At 37.7% G+C, this 22,611-nt stretch overlaps 2 protein-coding genes across 5 annotated transcripts in view; one reads left to right on the plus strand and one right to left on the minus strand.

Moving 5' to 3' along the window:
• The window catches only part of NRDC (nardilysin convertase), a 32,765-nt gene extending 29,110 nt beyond the window's left edge, over positions 1–3,655 (plus strand). Inside the window, exons 28-31 of the mRNA XM_014939210.1 lie at positions 661–751; positions 1,070–1,186; positions 1,413–1,502; positions 1,783–3,655. Of these exons, the coding sequence (XP_014794696.1) occupies positions 661–751; positions 1,070–1,186; positions 1,413–1,502; positions 1,783–1,980 (496 nt within the window). The 3' untranslated portion in view covers positions 1,981–3,655. The remainder of the gene's footprint in view (positions 1–660; positions 752–1,069; positions 1,187–1,412; positions 1,503–1,782) is intronic.
• Positions 2,801–22,611, minus strand: part of OSBPL9 (oxysterol binding protein like 9) — a 56,756-nt gene continuing 36,945 nt past the window's right edge. For 3 of the 4 annotated variants that reach the window (XM_014939211.1, XM_014939213.1, XM_014939215.1), the window contains 18 exons: positions 22,040–22,069; positions 21,161–21,211; positions 16,789–16,827; positions 13,695–13,788; positions 13,053–13,154; positions 11,884–12,043; positions 11,080–11,192; positions 10,667–10,785; positions 9,177–9,262; positions 8,609–8,783; positions 6,983–7,067; positions 6,607–6,717; positions 6,216–6,279; positions 5,965–6,105; positions 4,721–4,799; positions 4,272–4,363; positions 3,644–3,779; positions 2,801–3,539 (listed from right to left, as the gene is read on the minus strand). In XM_014939211.1, coding sequence (XP_014794697.1) covers positions 3,465–3,539; positions 3,644–3,779; positions 4,272–4,363; positions 4,721–4,799; positions 5,965–6,105; positions 6,216–6,279; positions 6,607–6,717; positions 6,983–7,067; positions 8,609–8,783; positions 9,177–9,262; positions 10,667–10,785; positions 11,080–11,192; positions 11,884–12,043; positions 13,053–13,154; positions 13,695–13,788; positions 16,789–16,827; positions 21,161–21,211; positions 22,040–22,069 — 1,752 coding nt within the window. In that variant the 3' untranslated portion in view covers positions 2,801–3,464. The remainder of the gene's footprint in view (positions 3,540–3,643; positions 3,780–4,271; positions 4,364–4,720; positions 4,800–5,964; positions 6,106–6,215; positions 6,280–6,606; positions 6,718–6,982; positions 7,068–8,608; positions 8,784–9,176; positions 9,263–10,666; positions 10,786–11,079; positions 11,193–11,883; positions 12,044–13,052; positions 13,155–13,694; positions 13,789–16,788; positions 16,828–21,160; positions 21,212–22,039; positions 22,070–22,611) is intronic. The other variant, XM_014939212.1, reaches the window with a different exon arrangement.

Genomic DNA, 22,611 nt, shown 5'->3' on the forward strand with positions numbered 1-22,611 from the left:
TCAGTCTGTCCCCCGGGGCCTCCTGTGCAGCTGCTGCTCTGACTTGGTTTCAGCCACCAGAACACTATTATGGTTTTGTTCAAAGCTGGGGTTAACTATAGGTATTTGACCTGCCAAAGTTGAAGGGGTATATGAAAAATATGCAACTTATGTAAAATAATACTGTGTCAGTAAAAGTTTAATTAGCACAGAGTAGGGCTGCCTTTAATTTTTATATTTGGATGACATTTCCATTACTGAGGGCTGTGTCAGCTGTGAAGGTTTTCATGTTTCAGAAGCCTCACAATCCATCAAGTCACATTATTATTATTTTTTTATCTGTATGTAAGATAACTGTTTATGTGCAGGGCTGATGATACAGCAGAGGGCGGGTCCCAAAGAGTGTCACAGCAGTGACACCTCTTACCTAAGGTCCCCATGTCTGAACAAGACTCAATAAGAGCTATAAATATAAATCAAGAGCACTGGGTTTATTCACTGACCCCAGGGAAGACAGAAAAGATGGTGTTCACAGAAGTGTGAGCATTTCAAGGGGAGGAGGGAAACAAGCCTCTCCCAAACACTCCCTTGTCATTTAAGGGCCATTCTGCTACTTTACCCCACACTATTATTTTTTTAATTTTTTCCTGCCTGATTTAATTATTTAACTCTCTTTTTTAGTTCTGAATTGGTTGACAAGAAAATAGAGGAGTTTCTCTCTTGCTTTGAGGAGACAATCAAGCAATTAACTGAAGATGCTTTTAGCACCCAGGTAAGCATATGTCTCAGATTCTTGAAAAGCTCTTCCGTGAACTGCTAAGTTATGCCTGAGCTGGAGGATGTGATTACACCCATTTGGCATATTTCTGAGGTTTTCTGGACAAAGGACTTGCTTTTAAACCCTTCCTCTTACTCCCTTCTGCAGTTCCTCTCTCAACATTTGCTCTCTGGCCATTTACAGTTAAGTTTGAAAGGTTTGAACTCCCTTGTTCATGTAATTTGTGTTTTCTTTCAACTCCAGTGAATAAGACGGCAAATCAAGGGAGTTCAAACCTTTTGAAACTAATTGTTTTGTCTTTTTCAAATGCAGGTTACAGCTTTGATAAAACTTAAAGAATGCGAAGACTCCCACCTCGGAGAGGAAGTGGACAGGAACTGGAATGAAGTGGTGACGCAGCAGTATCTCTTTGACAGACTGGCCCGGGAGGTGGGTGGCCCCTCCATGTTATTAAGTGATGTCAAAAGGAACACTAAAACCTTACTTTTTGCAGCAGTTTTAAATGCAAAGCATAAATAAGGGGATTTACACTACTAGTGACACACCGTTTCTAAAACTACATGCTATTTTAAAAAGGTTCTTTTATCTAATGGGAATTAGTTTGTAGAGAAACCATATTTATGTGCTACTTACACCTCGTTCCTGTGGGTTGCAGATCGAAGCTCTGAAGTCTGTTACAAAATCAGACCTGGTCACCTGGTTCCAGGCTCACAGAAGCAACAAGAAGAAGATGCTCAGTGTCCACGTGAGTGTTTGCCAGCTCCACTCTGCCAACTTCTGAAATGCCAAACTTTGATAATCTGAGAGAGCCCAGTAATGGTGGGAGAGAAGAGCTCTGTAATCCAACTTCTCATTTGGTGGTTATCCATATTACTGCTCATATTTTTCTACATTTCTAATTATTAGTCATTTGAATTGCTTTTAGGTATCTGTATTTAATTGTCAGAACAAATGAACATTGAATGAGGTTCAAATTATAGAAGCTTAGTGACAAATTTCTTTTTTTGTAATTTTTTTTTTTTCAGGTGGTTGGATATGGAAAACACGAAGGGGACGCGGAGGTTTCAGCTGCCTCAGAAGCACAGAATTCTTCATCTGGTGAAATACCTCAGCTTGTTTTCTTGCCCCCGTCTTCTTTGATGACAGGTGTTACTTCCATCAAGGACATCAAAGCTTACACATCAACTCTGAATGTTCTCCCTTACCATAAAATATTAAAATAAAATGACACCGTGCCCTGCAGTGACGTGTAACACAGGTGCTTTCTGCAACATAAACGTTACAAACCTGTTTTTATTCCAACTGGGCTGTAGTGTTAGCTGGGATGAAGATGTCCGGTCAGATTCCTTGGAAGCTTTCCTCAAGTAAGTTTCCAACCAACCTCTCTCATTAATCTCCCAACTTCATTAAGAATAGGCACAGCTCGGACTTGAAGCTGGAGCAAAGGGAGCTTTGCTACGTTCTCCTCTCCAGCTGTCTGAAGGTGGGGGCTGCTCCTGTGGGGCCTGTCCTGTGCATCCTTCCAGCAGGGCTGCAGCGGTGCCACCTCCCACAGAGAGTAATTCCACAGGTCTCCTGGAGTTACTGAGTGGGTGGGAGGGGAAAAAAAGCCTAAGGCTTCAATCTCACACTGCTTTTCTTTAGTTTTTCTGTATGTGCAACATCATAGACAAAATTGAGATGAAATCAAATAAAAAGCTAGATTTAACTGTGGAAAGAAAAATAGTTTGATTGCTACATGTAGCTACTTACTTGACTATTATTTAATTTCTAGCAAAAGCACAGAAATGCAAAGATTCCTAACGTGCTGCTGAGCAAGGCTGGATGTAGAGTCCAGAAAAATTCTCCTGTGGAAGCTGCAAATTCTGCTCCTTTTGCTTGTTCATGAACTACTTTAAGGAGTAGGTTTAGCTGCAAGAATTCCAGGGGGGAAAAAAAAAATAATACTACTATGTTTCACATAAAACAACTGATCCATCACTCAGCTGAAAAAACAGTCTTGCTGCAAAGGTTTATTATGAAATAAATAAAAAGTCCATAAGAGAAGTTTGAAAAATCTATTTTATGAAGCTTTAAGATGCACTGAGTAGAATTATCTATGGTTACATTTTAATCTCAAAATAACAAAGTTATTTTGGGCAAGACACTGAAATGCCAAAAGATTTGATTATCATACAGGTGGAAGATAACATTTACGTAGCGTTTTTCTAACAAATTGTCCCAGCAAAGGAACCCTCATATTTACACCTTGCAAACATTAGCTAGATTAAATGACGTCTTGCATTTTTTCCTTTCTTGGTTTTTGTTTTGTTTGTTTTTTTTTTTTAAATATGTAGGACCCAGAAATATTACGCAACTGATACCAATGCCATGGCCTTCACAGTGGTTATACAAAGTGGAAATGCTTCCCGGCCCAGGTTCTCCACGCTTTAGAGGCATCAGTAACGGGGCTCAAGAGCCTGCCTTTGAAGCCCAAACTCACCACACCACCAGTAGGGCAGAGTCCCACATAAGTTACTGCACAGCCAAGAGTTGCTTGTTTCTTTTAATTGCTTATCTGCATCAGTAAGTCCAGTATCCCTGAGATAGGAACCACTGTAGTTGGAGGGGTCAGGCTCTCCAAATGGTACGTACGTGATAACTGATGACTATCTTGGTATCAGATGTAAACTTTGCTAAGCCAAGGCTTGAACGTTTTCTAACCCATTTAATGTTTACTGGCAGCAAGTCGTTTCAATAGAGGCTCATCATAAACCCAGCATTCTCCATCTTCGTGGAATAACTAGGAAAAGGAGGCAATAATCAGATAGAAGCTTTTCCTGACTCGGTTGGAAAGAACAAATGCTACAGGCTAGAGGGCATTTATGCTGTTCCAATAAAGCTCACCCTTGTTTCCCATGAGGTCTCGTTCTCCTTTCTGGCTCTGGCTTCAGCTCTTTGTCTTTCCTCCAGCGCGTGCTTCGCAGCTGTGGCTGCATCGATGTCTCTAATTTTTAAGTTGTAGGTTACATCTTTCCATAAGCTTAAAAAAAGAAAGGTGGATGGAGATTGCTTTATAGAAGCAACGTGCTACAAGGTCGTAGAAACATATTACTGGCTATTGGTCATTGATACTCGTTTGAATTAAGGTGGATCTTGTATATGGAAAGGGCAGAAAAGATATAATAATATAGATTAAATAATAATAAATATAATAATATAAATAATATATAATAATAAATAATATAATATAGATTAAAACACAACTGCACTGCCTATTGCTGGGTGTGAGGAGGTTGTAGGGAAGCCTCCTGGAATGTTTGGTCCCCATGAGGATGTGACTGAGAACTACAGGTCTCCTCTTCCCAATTAAAACCTGAACCTGCTTGTACCTGCAGCAAAGGCTAAGAAGGAGCAGAGTTCATCCATGCAATGAAAGGATTAAGTGTCCCATTAGTCAGAATATGAACTGCAAACCTGGGTCTAATTGGGGAAAAAAAAAGGCTTAATTTGCCTGTTTAACTGAAATTCTTACCAGCGAGACTCAAAGTCGTCTTGGTCCTCCAGTTTCCTTACCTTCTTCTTAATTGTAGGCATTTTCTTGGTATCTATAAAGACAGCATTCTCCTAGGGAGTGAGATTAAAAAAATAACATAAATCAGTTCTTTATCTAGACTTAAAATTTTATACCCTCACCCTCTTGAACACTGATTGTCAGGAAATACATGAAAACCCATCATTCTTTAGATATAAAATTCAGATGACCTGAAGAATTAATTAACAAAGTAAATTCAGGACTTTTATCCTGAATTCAGCATTCTTGTGATCTTTTGGGCAGTTTCACAGGAGTTCCCAACTAGTCATGTTTGTTTTGTTAACAAAACAACCAACCAACAAACACCAAAAAACACCCAAAAAACTTTTCAAGCACAATCTTCCATTTCTGATAAAAAGGAAAAACAAAAAAGAAGAAAGCTGCGTTACCCCTGTTGTGTATTTTGCATACATGACACCATTCCATTCTCCTTCAATTGAGCAGAAGGGTTTCTTGTCATTGGGAGAACTAAACAGAAAGAAACAGTCATTTCTCAGTTGAATTGCTCTAACTGAAAGACCCTAAAGGACCAAAACTCCATCCCAGTTGCTGCACAGTCTAGTTTGTTATCAGCCCTTAAAATGTCCATCACTGGTATGGAAAAGATGAGGGTTCTGTTTATAAGTGAGAACGCAGTCCAACCAACACACAGTTATCAGCCCTTAAAATGTCCATCACTGATACAGAAAAGATGAGGGTTCTGTTTATAAGTGAGAGGTTTTGCATGAATTAGTTCAACTGGATAAAGCTTAAGAGGAAATGCTGTTCCAGGATAAGACAGGTCTTGCCTAAGGGCTGTATCTGCATTTAGAGTTTAGGAAACTAGTTGGAGATTTTTGAAGTGGATTTAGAGTGATAAGTTTAAGAGTAAAAATGTTTCACAAACTCAAAGCTTCTTCCCCAGACTACTGGGAAACAAACCCTCGTTCAGGAATGACGTCTACCAATATGCGTCAAGAAATGATTTAAAACCAAGTTATGGACCTCATTTTGTCAGCATCATTAGTGACATCACAGCAGATCTCCACATAAGATGAGAATCTCCACTGAATTCTCTGCCCTGGGCGTGCGCACAGGGTCTAACCAAAACCCACCAAACCCTGGTACAAACAAGTATCTATAAATCTGTAGCAAAGCTTTAATGACACGCTACAAACAGCAGCGTTACAAGGCTTCCTTCAGTATTTTGTTTTTAGGAGAGAGAGTGATGAAGAAATTTTGGATAATTCAGGAGCAAAAATTTAAAGTCTTTGGTCGACAGCTGAGAACATTTTTGAGCAGGACAAGGTAGGATACAGGCTCTGCAGGGTTCCTCTCACAAATCCTGGCTACAAAATGGCATTCTGTGAAAGGCAATCATGAACTAAGTTACTGGCTGTAGTGGTTCCAGTATTTTACACTCCTGACTGTCTTGAAAAAACACTGTCAGCATTGTTTTTGAGCAGGACAAGGTAGGACACAGGCCTCTGCAGGGTTCCTCTCACAAATCCTGGCTACAAAATGGCATTCTGTGAAAGGCAATCATGAACTAAGTTACTGGCTGTAGTGGTTCCAGTATTTTACACTCCTGACTGTCTTGAAAAAACACTGTCAGCATTTAAGTAGAGAAAAAGCAGGAAAAAAAACTGCTTACAAAATTTCAGCTGTAATTCTGTGCTTCTTTCCTCCATAAAACGGTTTTGTGTGGAAGATGATGGAAGCATTATAACCTGTCTTTGAGCAATTAATACTGCATTCTCCACCAAGTTCTATCCATGGCACAGTGAGAATAGACCTGCAATTATAAACATATGTATATACTTATTACCTTTTAACTGATAAATATCAATAATGAAATATTACACAGCATTAAAAATGAAAATACCAAATACAGTGTTTACTTGCCTCCCATAGCCATTAGGAAAGGTCAAGATGTAGTGTTCATCATAATCTAGGCATGTGACGCACCCTAGCAAAGAAAAATGAAAACAGATTTTAAAAGCCTGCAGCAAAACCTCAACAAAACTTTTCGTAACGATCTCCTGGAACAATTCACTAACATTTAGAGGCTGAGAACACCCAGCCTCTAGAGAAGGCAGGTTTACGTGAAAAACTCTGCCCTAAATGATTTCAGCACACTGTGCAGAAGGAATCACTGATTCCTAGATACATAGGGTCAAATTATATACAATCAAACATTCCTTATATTTAATAGGATGACTTTAAATAGTTTATTTAAAAATTCTAATTGCAGAACGCAAATTTCTCTTCTATTGTTAAATTTACACACACACACCTTGGCCGATGTTATGAACTCCAATAGACATTCCTAAGAATTTTGACTTGGTCCATATGTGAGCATTGAACTGTATCCTCTTGCTAAAACACTCTGCATAAAATGCTGAAACTGAAGAAAAAGGTATTAAGAACAGCAACACAAGACACTGATACTATTGTTTCCAAATTAATTCATCAGGAAATATCTCAAAGTGCCTCATATTTATGTGGCAACAGAGTTAGCAATTGGTTTCTCACAAAATCAGTTTATAGAGAAAACTTTCAGCTGCTAAATTTGGAGAGAAAATGTAGATCCAAGATTTAAACCAAGAGCTGACTCCCCTGTCGCTCCTATCCAGATGCCATCTCTATCAGCAGAGCTCCTGTCAACTTACTTGGAGGATGATGAGAGACCTGCTCTGCCACAAACGTTACGCTGCTCTTGCTGACCCAAGGGACTGGTCCTTCTGAAACTGGCTCCTGCAGGGCAAGAGAGAGGGTCTCCATCACTGACAGCGTTCACAACACAGCAGAAAGTGACCAGATGCTTCCAGGAGAAGTTGCTTCCATGTTCAAAGAAGGCTTCTAAAAACGTGTTGCAGTGATTTTGATTTATTTGTGAGTTTGCTAATTTGATGGGGGATTAACTCCTCACTCCTGAAACTATGATGCCTTCTAAAGAACATGCAGCTTCCACTCTTTTAAGTATAAATGTGTTTGAGAAGTTGTCCACAAATACAAATTAAACTGAAAAAGTCATGTATAAAACCACTTACAAAGTAATACTTATATCCACTTAATTTCTTATTAACTAGTAAGAAATGAGTGGCAGAAATAGTTTTCATTTTTGCTTCTGAGAAAATATGATATGCATATTAATAATAATCAGATTATATGTATCTGAAAAACATGTATCTGATATATATGTATATGTATCTGAAACATGTATATGTATCTGAAAACCAAAAAACAACATTCATTTCCTGTGGCAAATCATGGAAAGTGTAATTCATCATTAGAAACAATGGAAGCACAAACACAATATTGTCTTTATGCCAGCAAACAGGAGTCCAAACATTCAAGTCAGAAACAGGAGAAAGATTTGAGCAAACTGACTGGGGGGAGGGGAAGCAAATTAAGTGGGGAAAAATACATGTTCTATATCTAAACAATCACAGGTACTAAGGCTACATGAAGCATTTCACAACAGCACTTCCCATATCATCATTTGTGTCTTCCCAGGTTGAGAAGCCCAAATGAGGCGTTAAAACAAGAAAAAAAACCACAAAAAACCCACAAAACCCCCACCCCAGGCTGCAGCACAAGTGGTAGAGCTTGTCTCCAGAATCAGAGGAGCACCTTGTTGACTATGGCTCACATGAATGAGCCTGATTAATCCTTGAGTCTCACTGAAACTTGGGCAAATAAGAGAAAAAGCTCATACAGTGGTAGATCGATTCAGATTATGAGTGACACAACTGCTACTGTGTCCTTCACCTGACCAGAGGTACTCCAGTGAAGTATAAAAGGCAGAGCAGTGGCCAGACACAGAGGTACAACTGAAATATCATCCAAGCTCAGAATGTGAGATGTCTACACAACAATTTTAAAAGAAGAATTAAATATACTGGAGAAACTGCACTGCTTTCCAGGCTGCAACTGAGGGCAAGAAATCCCACTGTTAAAAATACAAGGGTTTAGGGAACTGATAAAAATCAGAACTATGAAAAAAAAAAATCAAAAAGGAATTCATACTCAGTGCTATAAAGCAGTTCAGGAAAAAAAGAGAACACTTTCAACTTGTCAAATAGTTCTTAAAAGCTAATTGCTCAAATTTCATTATGCAAGATATTTTAAACCTCTGTCCAAAGAACAGGAGGAAATCAGCTAAAAAACTGTCACAGTTTGTCAATTTTGCTACTTAAACACAGCATAAGCCACTTCAGTCAGCAAATTATGAAAGCTATTGGAATTACTCGCACGCGTTCTAGGAACCAAAAAACATACCACAGGAAACTAACCATATCATCTTCACCTTCAGTGCCTGGTAACACCCAGTGACATCGGAAGATCTCGCCCAAAATAGGATTGTAAGGCTTTTTAGCAACCGACCCTTTTCTTCCTGCATGAAAAGCTGAGAGGTACCATTTAACCACTTGAACCATTCGTTCCTTCGGATCCTTCTGGTCACTGATGCTACAGGGGCCAAAAGAGAGAAAAGGACAGCTAGAAGTTTGACTACTTTGACTATTTTTCAAATTTAGATGCAAACCCAAGCAATATTCTTCAAAACTACACGCTCACTTTTGGCAGCCCACATGGCCATAAACAATAACAATATATTAGAAAGAATTTTTTTACTCTAAGGGTGGTGAGACATTGGAAGAGGTTGCCCAGAGAAGCTGTGGATGCCCCATCCCTGGAGGGGTTCAAGGCCAGGCTGGATGGGGCTTTGAGCAACCTGGTCTGGTGGGAGGTGTCCCTGCCCATGGCAGGGGGTTGGAACTAAATGATCTTTAAGGTCGCTTCAACCCAAACCATTCTATGAATATCAGAACCAACCTTTGCCCTACTTCAAAAATCACATACCTGACAAATAAGTCCGGATGTGCAAAGAAGTCAGCGTACATTTCCAACAGTGATCTTCTTTCCAGGATAAAAGTTGGAAGAACCACCTTTGTGAAGAAAAACGACTCTTAGAGATCAAGATACTGAACCATTCTGCACAAGAGCATCCTATGTACCAACTGTAAATAGCACACAAAGCACCCACGGCTCCCTATGCCTGTGAGCTGATTGTGTCCTCAAACTTACCAATGAGTTCTGACATATGCAGGTCAGCTGGCACCTTCTATAAAACCAAAGATTTCAGAGGAACGATCTCTTGTCTTATGTATATTCAAGTCTCCCTTAGAGCAAATCCGACTACATGGCTGAGCGTATCAAAAGATGTTCTTGATTACAATAACACTGATTATTTAATTTCATCTTTATGTACTCTGTCAATTTTCAGTTATAGTCAAAATCTCATTCTGTGTAGTCACGTTCCCTTATGTGCCTCTTTATCAAGACAAAGATCTCTTCCCTACTACTTTTCTTGCCCAACAGCATTTGCAGGTTCCATTTTTGTGGGTCTGCTGCTTCAGTGTGGCATAGACCATGGCTGACTCCTGCTGTTGACTTTAAAGCGAAGCAGATGAGATGCACGCTCATGATACTTTTTGGCAGCTTGAGATCAGCAATTTTCAACTATTCCAGGAGTTCCCAAACCAGACACATTTAGGATCAATTCCTATTCAGAACTGCCAGAAACCTTTCATAGTTACCTTGCAAGCTGCTGGCTATTCCTCCAGAAACATTTAAGTTTATCTTTTTATTGTCCATTGTGAGTTCCAGACCGGACAGTTAAGAGTCATCTACTTCAGGAAACTAATGATAGGATTGATCTCTCCTACTCTTCTTCAATCTGGAATTACTTGTTTAAGGTTAACCAAGCTGCCTAGAAAGATCAACACCTTCAAAACGCTATTGATTTAACCCTAACATACCAATGTGAATCACATTCATGAAAAATCCAACTCTGCTTGCCAGACCTACATGTAGAATTTTAAAATACAAGTAACTTCCTCAACAAGATCCCAATTAAGCAAAGCATTTCACTATATGCTTAATTCCCCCTTTTATTTTATTCGTGTCTTATTGAATGTCATCAAACACTGGGAGCTTGCAGATTTTTGTTCTAGGAAGCCAAAGGACAGGAGAAACATTATTGCTGCGTACAGCATTCCTCTGCTCCCAGCTCTACAGAGGCTCCAAGGATCAGGTTCGAAGACAACAAACAGCTGCTTCCCATAGCAAACTATTTTCCCAAACAAATTTTAGCAGTTGGATATTTTTATTCTGCATTCATATTTCCCCTCCCAATAACAACTCCAATTAAAAAAATACCATGCTAGAGAGATTATATCTTAACTCTTAGAACATATATACAATTAAATTATTACTTTAACATGGAACTAATTTACACAGAATTCAGGGTTTATTCCCCTCCCTTCCCCATGAACACTCAGTGAATTTACCTTTGTTAGATCCATTCCTAATCTAACTTGTGACAATAGATGCATAATAACACTCTTATGTTCTTCCACTGATTCTCCTTCCCCATCATCATCTCGATCATCAGGAGGATCGAAGAGATCTAGAAAAGACCAAATTGCTTTTGTTTTTCTCTAAATCTTCAAAGACAGGCTGCATTTAATTAGCATATATATAAAATATATATGTCAAAAAGGTCTTAATTATAAAACTAAGGTTCTTAAATTCTATAATTCAATGATTTTCCAGTAGTAAAGAAACGGTAGATAAACCATTTTCTATAAGTACCTTGGCATATACATATAAAAATAAATAATAATACATATATCGACACAGATTGTACATAGATTAAAAATCTATGAATTTTCTTTCCTGAAAGTTCCCACAGTGGGCTTACCAGCATCATTAGTCCCATTAGAGAGGGAAGAATTGAGGGACTCTGTGGTATCTGGACGTTTCAGACTGCTTCCCGTGCTGCTCCGAGTCAGGACTGCAGCAGACCCTGAAGAACTGAAGAAGAGTCATAAATTCTCACAATTCACAATGAACTAATTCAGATCAAATTATTATAACTTGATATACGGAGACATCAATTCCTGAAGGAGTTCACTGATAGACGTGCCGCGTGCTAATTCAGAGAATACTTAAAATGGACTGTAGCCTGCAGTCTAAGACAGCAACACCTGAAGGCATAAAACAGCTGACTAATTCCTCTTTGAAGCAGTAGTATCTCTTAAAATTAATTTTCTGATTCATAAAAAAGACAAGTAAATAGAGATTTTGAAGAAAGACAGTCAACTTAAAAAAATTTTTTTTAATAAATGTAAGAAGGAATTGGCTTTTGGTTACCAAAAGCTACAACAAATGCATATGGAATACACCATGGCCTCAGATTAAATCTCTGAGCTGGTGGCTTCCCAAATTCAGTTTATGTTCCAAGTTTTGTCAACAGATATTCCCAATTTAATGGGAAAGAGCAGAGGAGGAAACTGCATCCCTCAGAGATGACCGTGCTGGGGAAGGAGGGAATCTTACTGTTCCACAGAATGGCTTTTTTGCCTCCCCCTGCCTTTTTGTTTGTTTTTTAAAGCCAATGTGGCTTATTCACTTGTTTAGCTCAACTAAATTCTACAATCAGACAAGCCATGCCCTTGAAGATAAAAATCACGTTCAGCACGCACTGAATATTTCAGCTACTTACTCCAAACATCGCTTTGGGGAAGAACTGCTCTGATAGAATTCATCAGCATCATAGAATTCATCCTCACTGCTCGAGTAAGAAAAATCTGGGACTGTGTTTGGAGACAGGTTGACATGGCTTGGAGAGGTGAGACTGCTGCTAGGTGCTGATTGCCCGCTTCCTATGGAGTATTAAAATGTACAGATTCAATAAAAACAAACTAAAACCCACCAGTTCTAACTCATAAGTAAGATTGTTCAAATCAATAAAGACCGACATGAATGCAGAAGGCATGATATCTCACAAAATTAGAAGTGATAATTAGTCAGGTTCATATTCAGTTTAACAGATAACAAAAAAAAGGTCACAAGGAAAATCAAGAACACAGAAAAACAGTAAAGTATAAGGACGTGTTTTCCCCAAAGTTGTCAATTAAAGGCAAAACAACAATAATGAAAAATTGTATAGATTCATAGTATGATTTGTGTTGGAAGGGACCTCTGGAAGTGAACTGTTCCAACTCCCCACTTGATGCCCAGACAACTTCAAAGTTATACCAGTTTATTCAGGATCACATCTAGGCAGGTTTTAAGTATCTCCCAAGATTAAGATTCCATAATCTTTCTGTGGAACCTATTTCAAACTTTGGTCACCCTCATCAGAAAAACAAAACACTTCTAACATCTACTTGTAATTTCCCTTCTTACAACTTGTGCTGATTGCCTCGTCCTTTTGCTGTTCATCTCCAAGAGGAGCCCTGCCCTAATTTCCCACCAGCTGGCAGAAGACAGCAGTAACATCCCTCTTCAGCTTGATCTTCCTAAGGCTGAACAGACCCAGTTCTGTCAGCCTCAAAGTATATCATGGGCCTCAGCTTCCTAACCTTGGTGGTCCATGCCTTTGTGCTGTGGAACCCAAAACTGTACATAGTACTCAAGTCTCACAGTATTAACTGCAAAGTTCTTGTGCCAATTACTGCAAGATGGAAATGATGGAGACAAGCAAGCTGGCAATGCTCCCATGTATTATGTATAGGTAGAGAGAGAGAAAAAGCAGAATAATTTATTTTAACACAACACTGAAATAAGTGTAGATTAACAGCAAGATGTAGGCCAATATGGTGTTGGCTTAAGAGCTAATTATATTAGGTTACAGTATATATTCAATAAGGCAGTTATGCCAAACTATACCTGTACTATTTGGTGTTGGAGTCTGATTTCCAAGCGATGCTACTACAGGTCCCACTGGCAAAGACGAGGGTCGCTGCTCTGACTTGCACAACTGAGCAGGTTCTAGAGGACATTTTGATATGTTAAAACAAAAATTCAGATTTAAATATACTTTTCTTGGGAAGGAGATTCCACACTGTTTCACCTCACCTTCAAAAATGAAATACTTTTCTATAAAAGCCATTCAGACAGAAAAACATGTTGCTGTCATTGTTATCTAGTCCTTTTTTATTATTAAGCAAAGATGGCATTTTAAATAATTGCCATTATTTAGCTAGAAAATGTTTACCTTTTCTTAAAATTATAGTTTCATTTCTAATATACTTCCTTGAAACAAATGTAAGCTAGTAACTCGGAGCAAGTAAAATATATCAGCTTACCCAGAGCTAGAGGCAGATTTCCCTGATGGAAGCTGAGGAAGCTCAGTGCCTCCTGCCTTTACACCACTGTGGTGAGCGTGCACCACTAGGTGCAGTGTATAAGCCTGTATTCCATAGGTGACACAGAAGGTATCTACCGTGATGCAGCCCCTCCACCTGCACTGCAGCTGCATCCTGCTCTGCCCATGAATATTTCTACTGAGGTTCCTTGTGGACACCATACCTGGAGGTAAAACCGCTTGGGAAGGCATCGTGCTGATCACCGACGGTTCCAAAGGGCTGGGCTGATACACTGCGTCGACTGGATTTATAGTGCTCTGAGACAAAAGAAAGACAAGCACATATTTTTTTTTTCCTCAGTTAAAAAAAAAAATAATAAATAAAGCATAGATAGCAAGAACATTGCGAGCACAAGAAATTGCTCAAATACGAGATAGCAAATTCCTGAGAGAGAAAGTAAAACACAAATTGACAGTTGAGGACATGAGAAATACTTCCAAAGTGCTAGTACTTTAATTCTTTACACATATTTTACACTAAACTCAATTTGCTATAGATTTGAATTGTCCTATAAAGAATTTTTATTTCAAGTTCTATCTTCTGGTATCCCTTCCAATGTCCATTAATAAATATTGCATGCAAAGAGTGGAAAGTTAGACGCAAATTACATGGGAAAAATTAGGATAGGTAATCTGTATTTTTAAAACCTTTTTTTTTTTCCCCAAATATTAATTTGTCCAGACAAATCAACCCATAAATTAAACCAAGAATCATCAGCATGCTCACAGCCATGAAGTGGCTTTGTTGCCAAACTCTTTCCAATGCAAGCTGACAGTTTTCAGTGTGTCTCCAGCAGAGGACAACTCAATCTACTTATGAGTGTGGGCACTTTGAAAAAGCAGCACCAATTCAACTCGACACTCATGAAAGTCACTGACTTCAGTATATGTTCTTGGCTTCTATACAACAAGCCTTTTGGAAATGTAAATTGCAGTGGCTTTTAATCCAAACTAGCATGATTTTACTGGACTGGAGTTTTTTTTATCATCGAAGTATTGTTTGTTATATATGTTTACATACAACAATCAGAACTTTTACGTTTTTCTGGGTTGTTAATCAGGTAAAAGGCACATAAAACCCTTTTCCCAACATCTTGCAATTTAAAACCACTGATCTATGTCAGAACTGTGAAAATCTTTGCTTCTGTTTGGTAGGAAATCTTGCTACAGTGCTTCAATTGAAGAATATCAAGCAAGGGAAGGTCAGACAGTACCAAGTTCTACTTTTAGGCAGATGAGCCTTACCTTTGAATTTAATCAGTATGTTTATTCCTAGCCTCTTTTTAGATCAATATTTAAAATAGAAGAAAGTCTCCAACTGCTCTTCCTTCCTTTTAGTCTGTTAATTTCTATTTGCATGCAGACTGAGGGAAACACGGTCATTTTAACCTTCCTCCTCCCATTTTCCTACAAAAGGAAGACTTCTTTCTTGCCTCCTTTCCTGATTAACTGTAATTCTGAACTTTCTCCTGCATTAAAGGAATGAGTGAAGCAGTGAAGATTTATGATTTTTTTATAGCAGGATTTATTTAATTGAAAACAACGCTATTATTCCCTGCTAATCTTCAAAAAATCTCCAGTTTTTAAAAAAAGGGCATAAAAATTGTTTTCTAGATTTTTGTTGTGTAACTATTATACAAATAAATAATCCAGTACATATACTGTTACTTCACTGTATTCCAGCATAAAATCAACATCCCTCACACATTACTTCAGCTGCTTGTGCGACTAATGCATGCAACACAGGTAGGTCCCTCTGCACAGATCTCGCAGTTTAAAATCATCATCCCATTTTCAGAGTTAAGAAACTTAAAAATCAATATGGTCCTATGATACACAGGATGCTATTGCTATCTCTGTCTCCCCCTAGTTTTTAGGGAAACTAATAATATATATGATACAGAACACTGGTGTCATAAAGGGAAAAAAACCAAAATAACTTTGACTTTGCAGGATTGTGAACTTATCCTTGAACAATTCTCCAAACTACAATACGAACTGGAGTTTCTTATTAGATATTTTGGGGTATACCTTTGTGGTTGAGAAACAGATGAAGGCAGACATGGAATTTTCCTTCTCTGAGTTGAGTAACAACTTAAAAACAACCACGTAGAAACAAGACCATCACCTCACCATGGTATCAAACACTGAGTATTCCTGCCTAAGTTTAAAGTGAATTCCTGACCTTTACCCCAAGCTAACGTTGACCTCAATAGCTTCAAAATTTCAGTCTTCATAATCACTGACGTATCAGTATATTTTTACATAAATACTTCTTATTTTTTTTCCTCCTCAGCATAAGCCAGCCCACAGAATTAGAACGGTGCCTAATCAAATTCAGACTATAGTATGTTGTAGTATCTGTATGAAATTTCTGAGTTGCAGATCTCCTGTGGACACCACCTCTGCCACAGAGCTGTGCCGGTGTCCAGCTACGTGGCCTCCCTTCTCCAGGGCACAAACCAGAACCTATTCCTTGACACTAAGACCTGAATTACGTGACAGCCCACAGGGTAATCGTTTATCTTCTTTACAATAAGCATGAAACCAAAATCTATAGGTGCATCTTTACTCCAAAGTTCATACCAGAAAGTCACACTGCTAAAGCTGTATAAGATGGAAAGACAAATAAAGCTTGGAAATTATTGTCAGCTGTAATGAAAACACACTATGATTTTTAGAGTTATGTTTTACTGAAACCAATCTCCTAATAAAAGTATCTGAAATGTACTCAAGCGACAAAAAGAGAACGAAGATAGAGAAGTCACATGTGACCGAAAGCAAAGATGACAGAAGTTACATTAAAAATGCAGAAGTTACATTAAAGAAGAAACATTGCTTAAACAGACATAACAACAACTTTGCATCAAATAAGCAGCGTTGTAGAAAAGACAAACTACTTGAAGCACATGGATAGCTGCTCTATTTCATACAAAAAGATACTTCAGATGGAACACACAGCTATTTCTGTCCCAATAATTTATTTCCCTTTCATCTGTTCACATGGCAGATTTTTATCTAAGTGTTCAGTCATAATACTGCCATTTAAGACACTCAGTATAAAACTGATCACCGTATTTTCTAAAGACAAGGGTGTTAGCCAACCTCACGCTAATGAGTCAACAGTAATTTTAACAAGACAATTGAAGCGCTAAATTAGAGAAAGAAAGAAGTATGTTGCAAAATGAGTGGAAATTCAGGTCTCTGTTCACATGTTCTGCAGAGATAAGGGGAGATAAAGATTAGATTTAAACTTACTATAAGTCCATCTGCGTGCTTCTCCTCATTATTTTGGTCCTTAAGGAAAAAATGTTAAAAATATCAACATAACAATCTTGTAAGGCTTATCAGTTCTGCGTTACGCGAGAACAGCAAGTTTCTCTCAGGAATGTTTACATTTTCAGCCACAAAATGTTCCTCATCAGGTGACACAGTAAATAAACTTAAAAGAAACAATTCTATACATAATCACTGCGCCTCTAAAGAGTAGCGTTTTCTGAGGATCTGTCCACAAAAGCTCATATAATTTTTAAAATATCCTTTCTGCAGAGTACAATCAATCTTTACAAGATAAGTTCTCTCCAAATAACTAAGACTCCACCAAAACAGGGTCTGTAGCACCAGAGAGTCCCTAAAAACCCAGACACAAATTCTCAGTTTCTGAAGAACTGTGGTATGTGTCAAGTTTTCAAAAGCACTATTTGCTTTTGAAAGGCAGAGGTGCCTTTACAAGTTAAATGTTTTAATTTCTGCTTTTGGTATCCACTGGATTTGAAGGTGTTTTTAGATTATTTACAGGTTAGGATCTGGGGGTTTTTGCCAAGAAGCATATGTGAAAGAGCAGGCAATGCATGGAATAAAACCGTCATCAGGGGAAATTACATTAGCAGCAAACAAGTTAATGCTAATCAACAGTTAGCACAGTTTTAACTCTCAGCAGCAGTATAAATTTTACTAAACACTAAGTCAAATCTCTTCAGTTCTGCTGCGAAGTTTGTATTATCCAGTGTATCAATCCATAACTTTGTTCAGTGTGAGCCTTGTCTGCAGAGTATTTCCCCAGATTTCCAGGTGTTAAGAGGAACAAGAGAAAAAAAAAAGCTGTGAATAGTATTAAGAAAGTTGGCACATACTTATGTTTTGATACTTTATATGTTGTTCCTTAGCTTATAGAGTAGGCAATAAGTTGCTCAACTGCCAAGTCTGTTAGTTGGCATTTCTTATGCAAGGCTTTCCATGACAAAACAGACGCTAAGGGCAATGAGTTCTATCGGGTTGCAAACTTACAAAGAAAAAACCAAAAACCACCAAAGCCCAAATATATTCTCTTTTTTTCAACACCCAAAAGTCCCATGGTATGCTATCATCTCTAAGACCTAAGCAATAAAACCACAAAGCTGCTGCATTAGTACTGAAGCTTGCTATCCTATCTCAGTAACGCACCATCAGCAACGCCCCGTGTTGATGAGATAAGGAAGATAAAAATGCCACCAAACTAGGCAGGCAAGACTGACCAGAAACGACAGAGTGAAAAAGGGAAGGCAAAGATCAAAAATAAATATTTCCATTAGGGAAGGCAAAGATCAAAAATAAATATTTCCATTATAAGAGCTACCTTCATAAAATGTATAATGATTTCTGTTGTAAGACTGTAGTTTACAAAATCACTGAGACCATTACATATATTTTCACAACACACACAGAGTATCACACACAGCAAAGCTGGACAGCTTCATCTGTCGTACACACAGGGGAAAAACACAAGCCAGACGCTCCACCTACCCATCCCACTTGGTTTCTTTTGATTGCTTTTTGATAAGTGACACATGTAACACATTCCTATTTAGCTGGTATTTTTGCCATTATTTTGAAAATGCCTTGGGTCATCTCAAATGCAAGTCACACACTGGGTTTACCAGGAAATTTAATGAAAATTTAACTATCCAAGTCCTAAGACAGGTTGTTTTAAAAGTCCACGAAACAGCTCAACTTAACACACAGGTAAAAACAAACAAAACAAAACCAACCCAAAAAACAGGTTTGCCTCAATGTACCAAAATCATCCAAATAATAAATGGCTGTATGTTTGAGAAAGAGAGATGTGATGTTCTGGATATATAGAGAAGTGATAGTAATTTTCAGGGTACACAAATCACCAGAACGTAATTATGACGTCTGTCTCCTAGTGAGAAAGGCACTGTGGAAGTAAAAATGGGGTGCAGGGGTGGTGTTAATATGATTTATTTTCAGCAATGTAAGTCAGAAGCCGTACTTGCCTTACAGCTTTGGGAAAAAGACTTGCAGAATCTTAAAAGGTTCTATACTGGAGAACAGAAAGCTATCAGTCAGACACAATACATTTTTACATAAATAATGATTCATATACATGCAACTTACAGAACTGTAAAAACAAAACAAAAAACCCCTGTATTCTTCATTTCTTACAGCAGTAAGAAATGAGAATATCAAAACACATTTTATAGAAAAAGGGGGAGGAGGGAACAGAAGTGCCATGTAGTCAACAAGCAGAGTTCCTAAGAGAGAGGGGAAGATGACGACAAGATGAAATAGAATAAAAGTTAATAAAAGAGCAGAAAGATTTATAGAGGGTATTTTTCACTATATATGGATCAACATCTTCCAATTAACTATGCAGAAACCACTTTTAAACCTCTTTATCTTCAATAGCTCTACAAGAGCTTTAGATATGGTTTAGCTAAAAACAAACAAAAAAACCCCACCGCTCAATGGATAAACCCATCTATTTACAAGGGTTAGTATTTACTGGGACTGAAAGGAGGACTTCAAGGTTTGATTTACTGTAACAGAAAGGAAGTCTTAGCATCTTTGACCCAAATTCCACCCACCCTTACGCTTGTTAGGTAGTTGGAGCAGTAAAGTACTGAAAGTGATCAAAAATGACTGCAACTGCCACTGCAAGACCAGTTTTGTCCATTATCTGCAAACCACCTAAGTAACTCCAAAACACACTTAGACCAGCACAAGATAAGCAATCCTATTTGTCTGTCCACCAATAAACTCATCCATAGCAGAAACTGAATTTTATATTCAATAGAAACAAGAGAGCTAACTCAGCCACCTATTACCAGTTTTGATCAAGAACCTGAAAAGATTATAATTCTGCTCTTTCAGATTTGCTAATTACATAGCAAAGCTTTTTTTAAAAGAGCAAAATTTCAGAGGAGTTAAACCTCTTTGAAAATAACAACTATTAAATGCATTTATATAGCAATTATCAAAAAATTGAGCAAGTCATTTGTTGCACACAGATTCTTCAACAGCTACCTTAATACAGCAAGTCATGTAGAGCTGTGTGAGAAAACTAGCATATTACCATCTAATCTATCTATAGTTGACTCCACCAAATCCCCAAAGACTGATGTGTAGTCTACTGGTTTCACTGTACTGAAACAATTCTAAATATATCCAAATACAGCAAATTATTAGGTACTAACAAGGCTTTTCTTACTACCACTACAGTGAAGGATTCAAATGGTATCACTGTATGTTAAATTAAGACTGTTATACCTCTAGATTCACGTGGCACAAAATTAATTCAGTGCACCCTACAACTTGCAAAATATTTTTGATTTTGTATAAACCTGCTAACTAATGCACCTTTTCTTCAGCATTTTTAAGCTACTGATATGAAATCCAAATTTCAAAAAATATGCGCTGATCCTTTTAAGGAATGACTGCTGATCCTACAAGGTTCTAAATACTCTTCACTGGCCTCAAAATTCTGTACAGTTCTGACATCTAGAATGAAGACAAACAGCATTTTTGTATTTGAAAGCTACAAAAAGCAAAAAAAAAAGTGATCTATGCTACATAAAAAAATTTAAGAGCTTATGCCTATTTCTGAGTAAATGAGAAAGTGTTCTGATTAAATTGTCTTACATTCTGAAAATACCATAAATTAATTTATTTGCAACATACTGACTTCCTTCAATTTGGTCTCAAGATACAAATCAGCAGCTCGTAATTAACATATCCTAAATACCGAACGTGAAGGCCTGTAAGAGCAGAACTTGACCAAAAAGATAATCCAAATCTCACTAAATTTTAAAAAGTAGCAATAGTTAAGTGAAAGGTGTAAGTGCATTACCCATGTTGCATTCTCAAATACAATTCTTACTTCAAGAAGTTCCAACATCATCATGAACTTCAGACCTATTAAAGACCTTGTCAAACCACCTTAGATTATTAAAATCACATTTTTCCCACTTTCTGTTAGTCACATTTTAAAATGAAGCAGAAAGAAGAGTCTTGTTAAGATTCTATTCTGTCCCCCTGATGTTTGGTGAAGTTCTTATTTAGTCTAATAGCAAACTCTGCAAAAGAAAGTTTATCTCAGAAGAAAAGCTTTGTGACCAACGCGACTGTTAGCACAAACATTAACAGGACTGTCTGCTGTGGAACTCAGTACTTCAGAAACTTCACAAAATTAGTAGCATAAATCAACTTATACCATCTTATATATCAATTATATCAACTTATATATCAATTTATATATATATAGATAGACATACGTATGTATATCCTGGACCATATAGAAGGCATTTTTAGATGTCAATTGTTTTCACAAAATAGTTTCTAGTGTACTTACTTTAGCAATCTGTAGCAACACAATGCAGTGTTTTATTGATTCTACCATGCTCTGGGAAAACAAAAATAGCAGAAAAAAACCTTGTATTACTATTGTATAATACTTTGTATTTACTGGTATTTTTATTAGTTTTACAGAATATTATCTGAAATACTAGGCGAGAAATAAGTGGACACTCACTGCTGTAAAACCCCTACTTTCCCTTCCCCTTTTTTTTCCAGAGATAAGAACACAACAGTAGAAAACTGAAGTTTCCAAATGCCACATGGTTGTCAGGGTGAAATGAAGGTCAGCTTCAAACTTTCAGAGCACCACAAGTAGTTAAACTGTCATGTGAAGAGAGGCTGAGGGAACTGGGCTTGTTTCATCTGGAGGAGAACAGGCTCAGGGAAGACCTTATCAATGGGCATCAATATCTGACTGGGATGGTACGGTGTCAAGAAGATGGAGCTAGACTCCTCTCAGTGGTGCCCTGTGACAGAACCACAGGCAATAGCCACAAACTGAAACATAGGAAATTCACCTTAAGTGTAAGAAAACACTGGTTTTACTCTAGGGATGATCCCCAGAGAGGTTGTAGAGCCTCCATACTCAAGAGTTCATCCCAGGCAACCTGCTCTAGCTGACCATGCTCTGAGCATGGGGTTGGACTACAGATCTTCAGAGGTCCCTTCCAACCTCAGCTATTCTATGATATTATGATTCTAAGGTGCTAGACATAAATCTGCATACAGCACGAAAACCAGGCTGGCTCTGCCATCACACTGTTAGACCTAATACAGATTCTCGCTTTTCTGCAAAAACCTTTAAAAACTTTCACAAGAAAATAAGGCGAATTTCAAAATCTATGTAACAGATTAAAAAATTAAAGAAACTTACACTGGTTGTTTCTTTGAGACTTTCGATTTTCTGTAAAAGAAAAATCAAAACAGAGTGGTTAAAGGCGGAATTTCCAGCATCTAGTTTGAGCTAAATACTGTACAAACACTATCTTTTAATCTTAAATGGGGGGGCAGGGAAAGCAACCAACATGTTAAAGACTATTTCTGGATATAGACACAATTTTCACTTTGCAATTGACAAGACAGGAGTCAAATTGATAATCAAAGCTTAGAAAGGACAAGGTAGGGAATTTCTGAGCAGTGACATTATACATAATTACCCAAAGTCTACACTTCAGTTTTGCATAACATCAACAAAAATGAAATGCAATATGAAGATTCACTCTAAGTTCAGTTTATATCCTTATATAGTGTACTGAATGCTGGTGTGTTCCAACGATCAATATTACTTGAAATTACCATCATTCCAGTATAATACACATATAGAGTTAAGTAGTTTAAAAAAAAAAAATCTCAGAAAATAACAGCACACACATGTTTTCGCTCTTTCCAAGCCTCCAGTAAAAGTGCAACTGGAAATCTGCCTACTTAATTTTATCTAGAAACACT

Source organism: Calidris pugnax, unplaced genomic scaffold (genome assembly GCF_001431845.1).
Source record: "Calidris pugnax isolate Ruff unplaced genomic scaffold, ASM143184v1 scaffold18, whole genome shotgun sequence".
Classification (NCBI taxonomy): domain Eukaryota; kingdom Metazoa; phylum Chordata; class Aves; order Charadriiformes; family Scolopacidae; genus Calidris; species Calidris pugnax.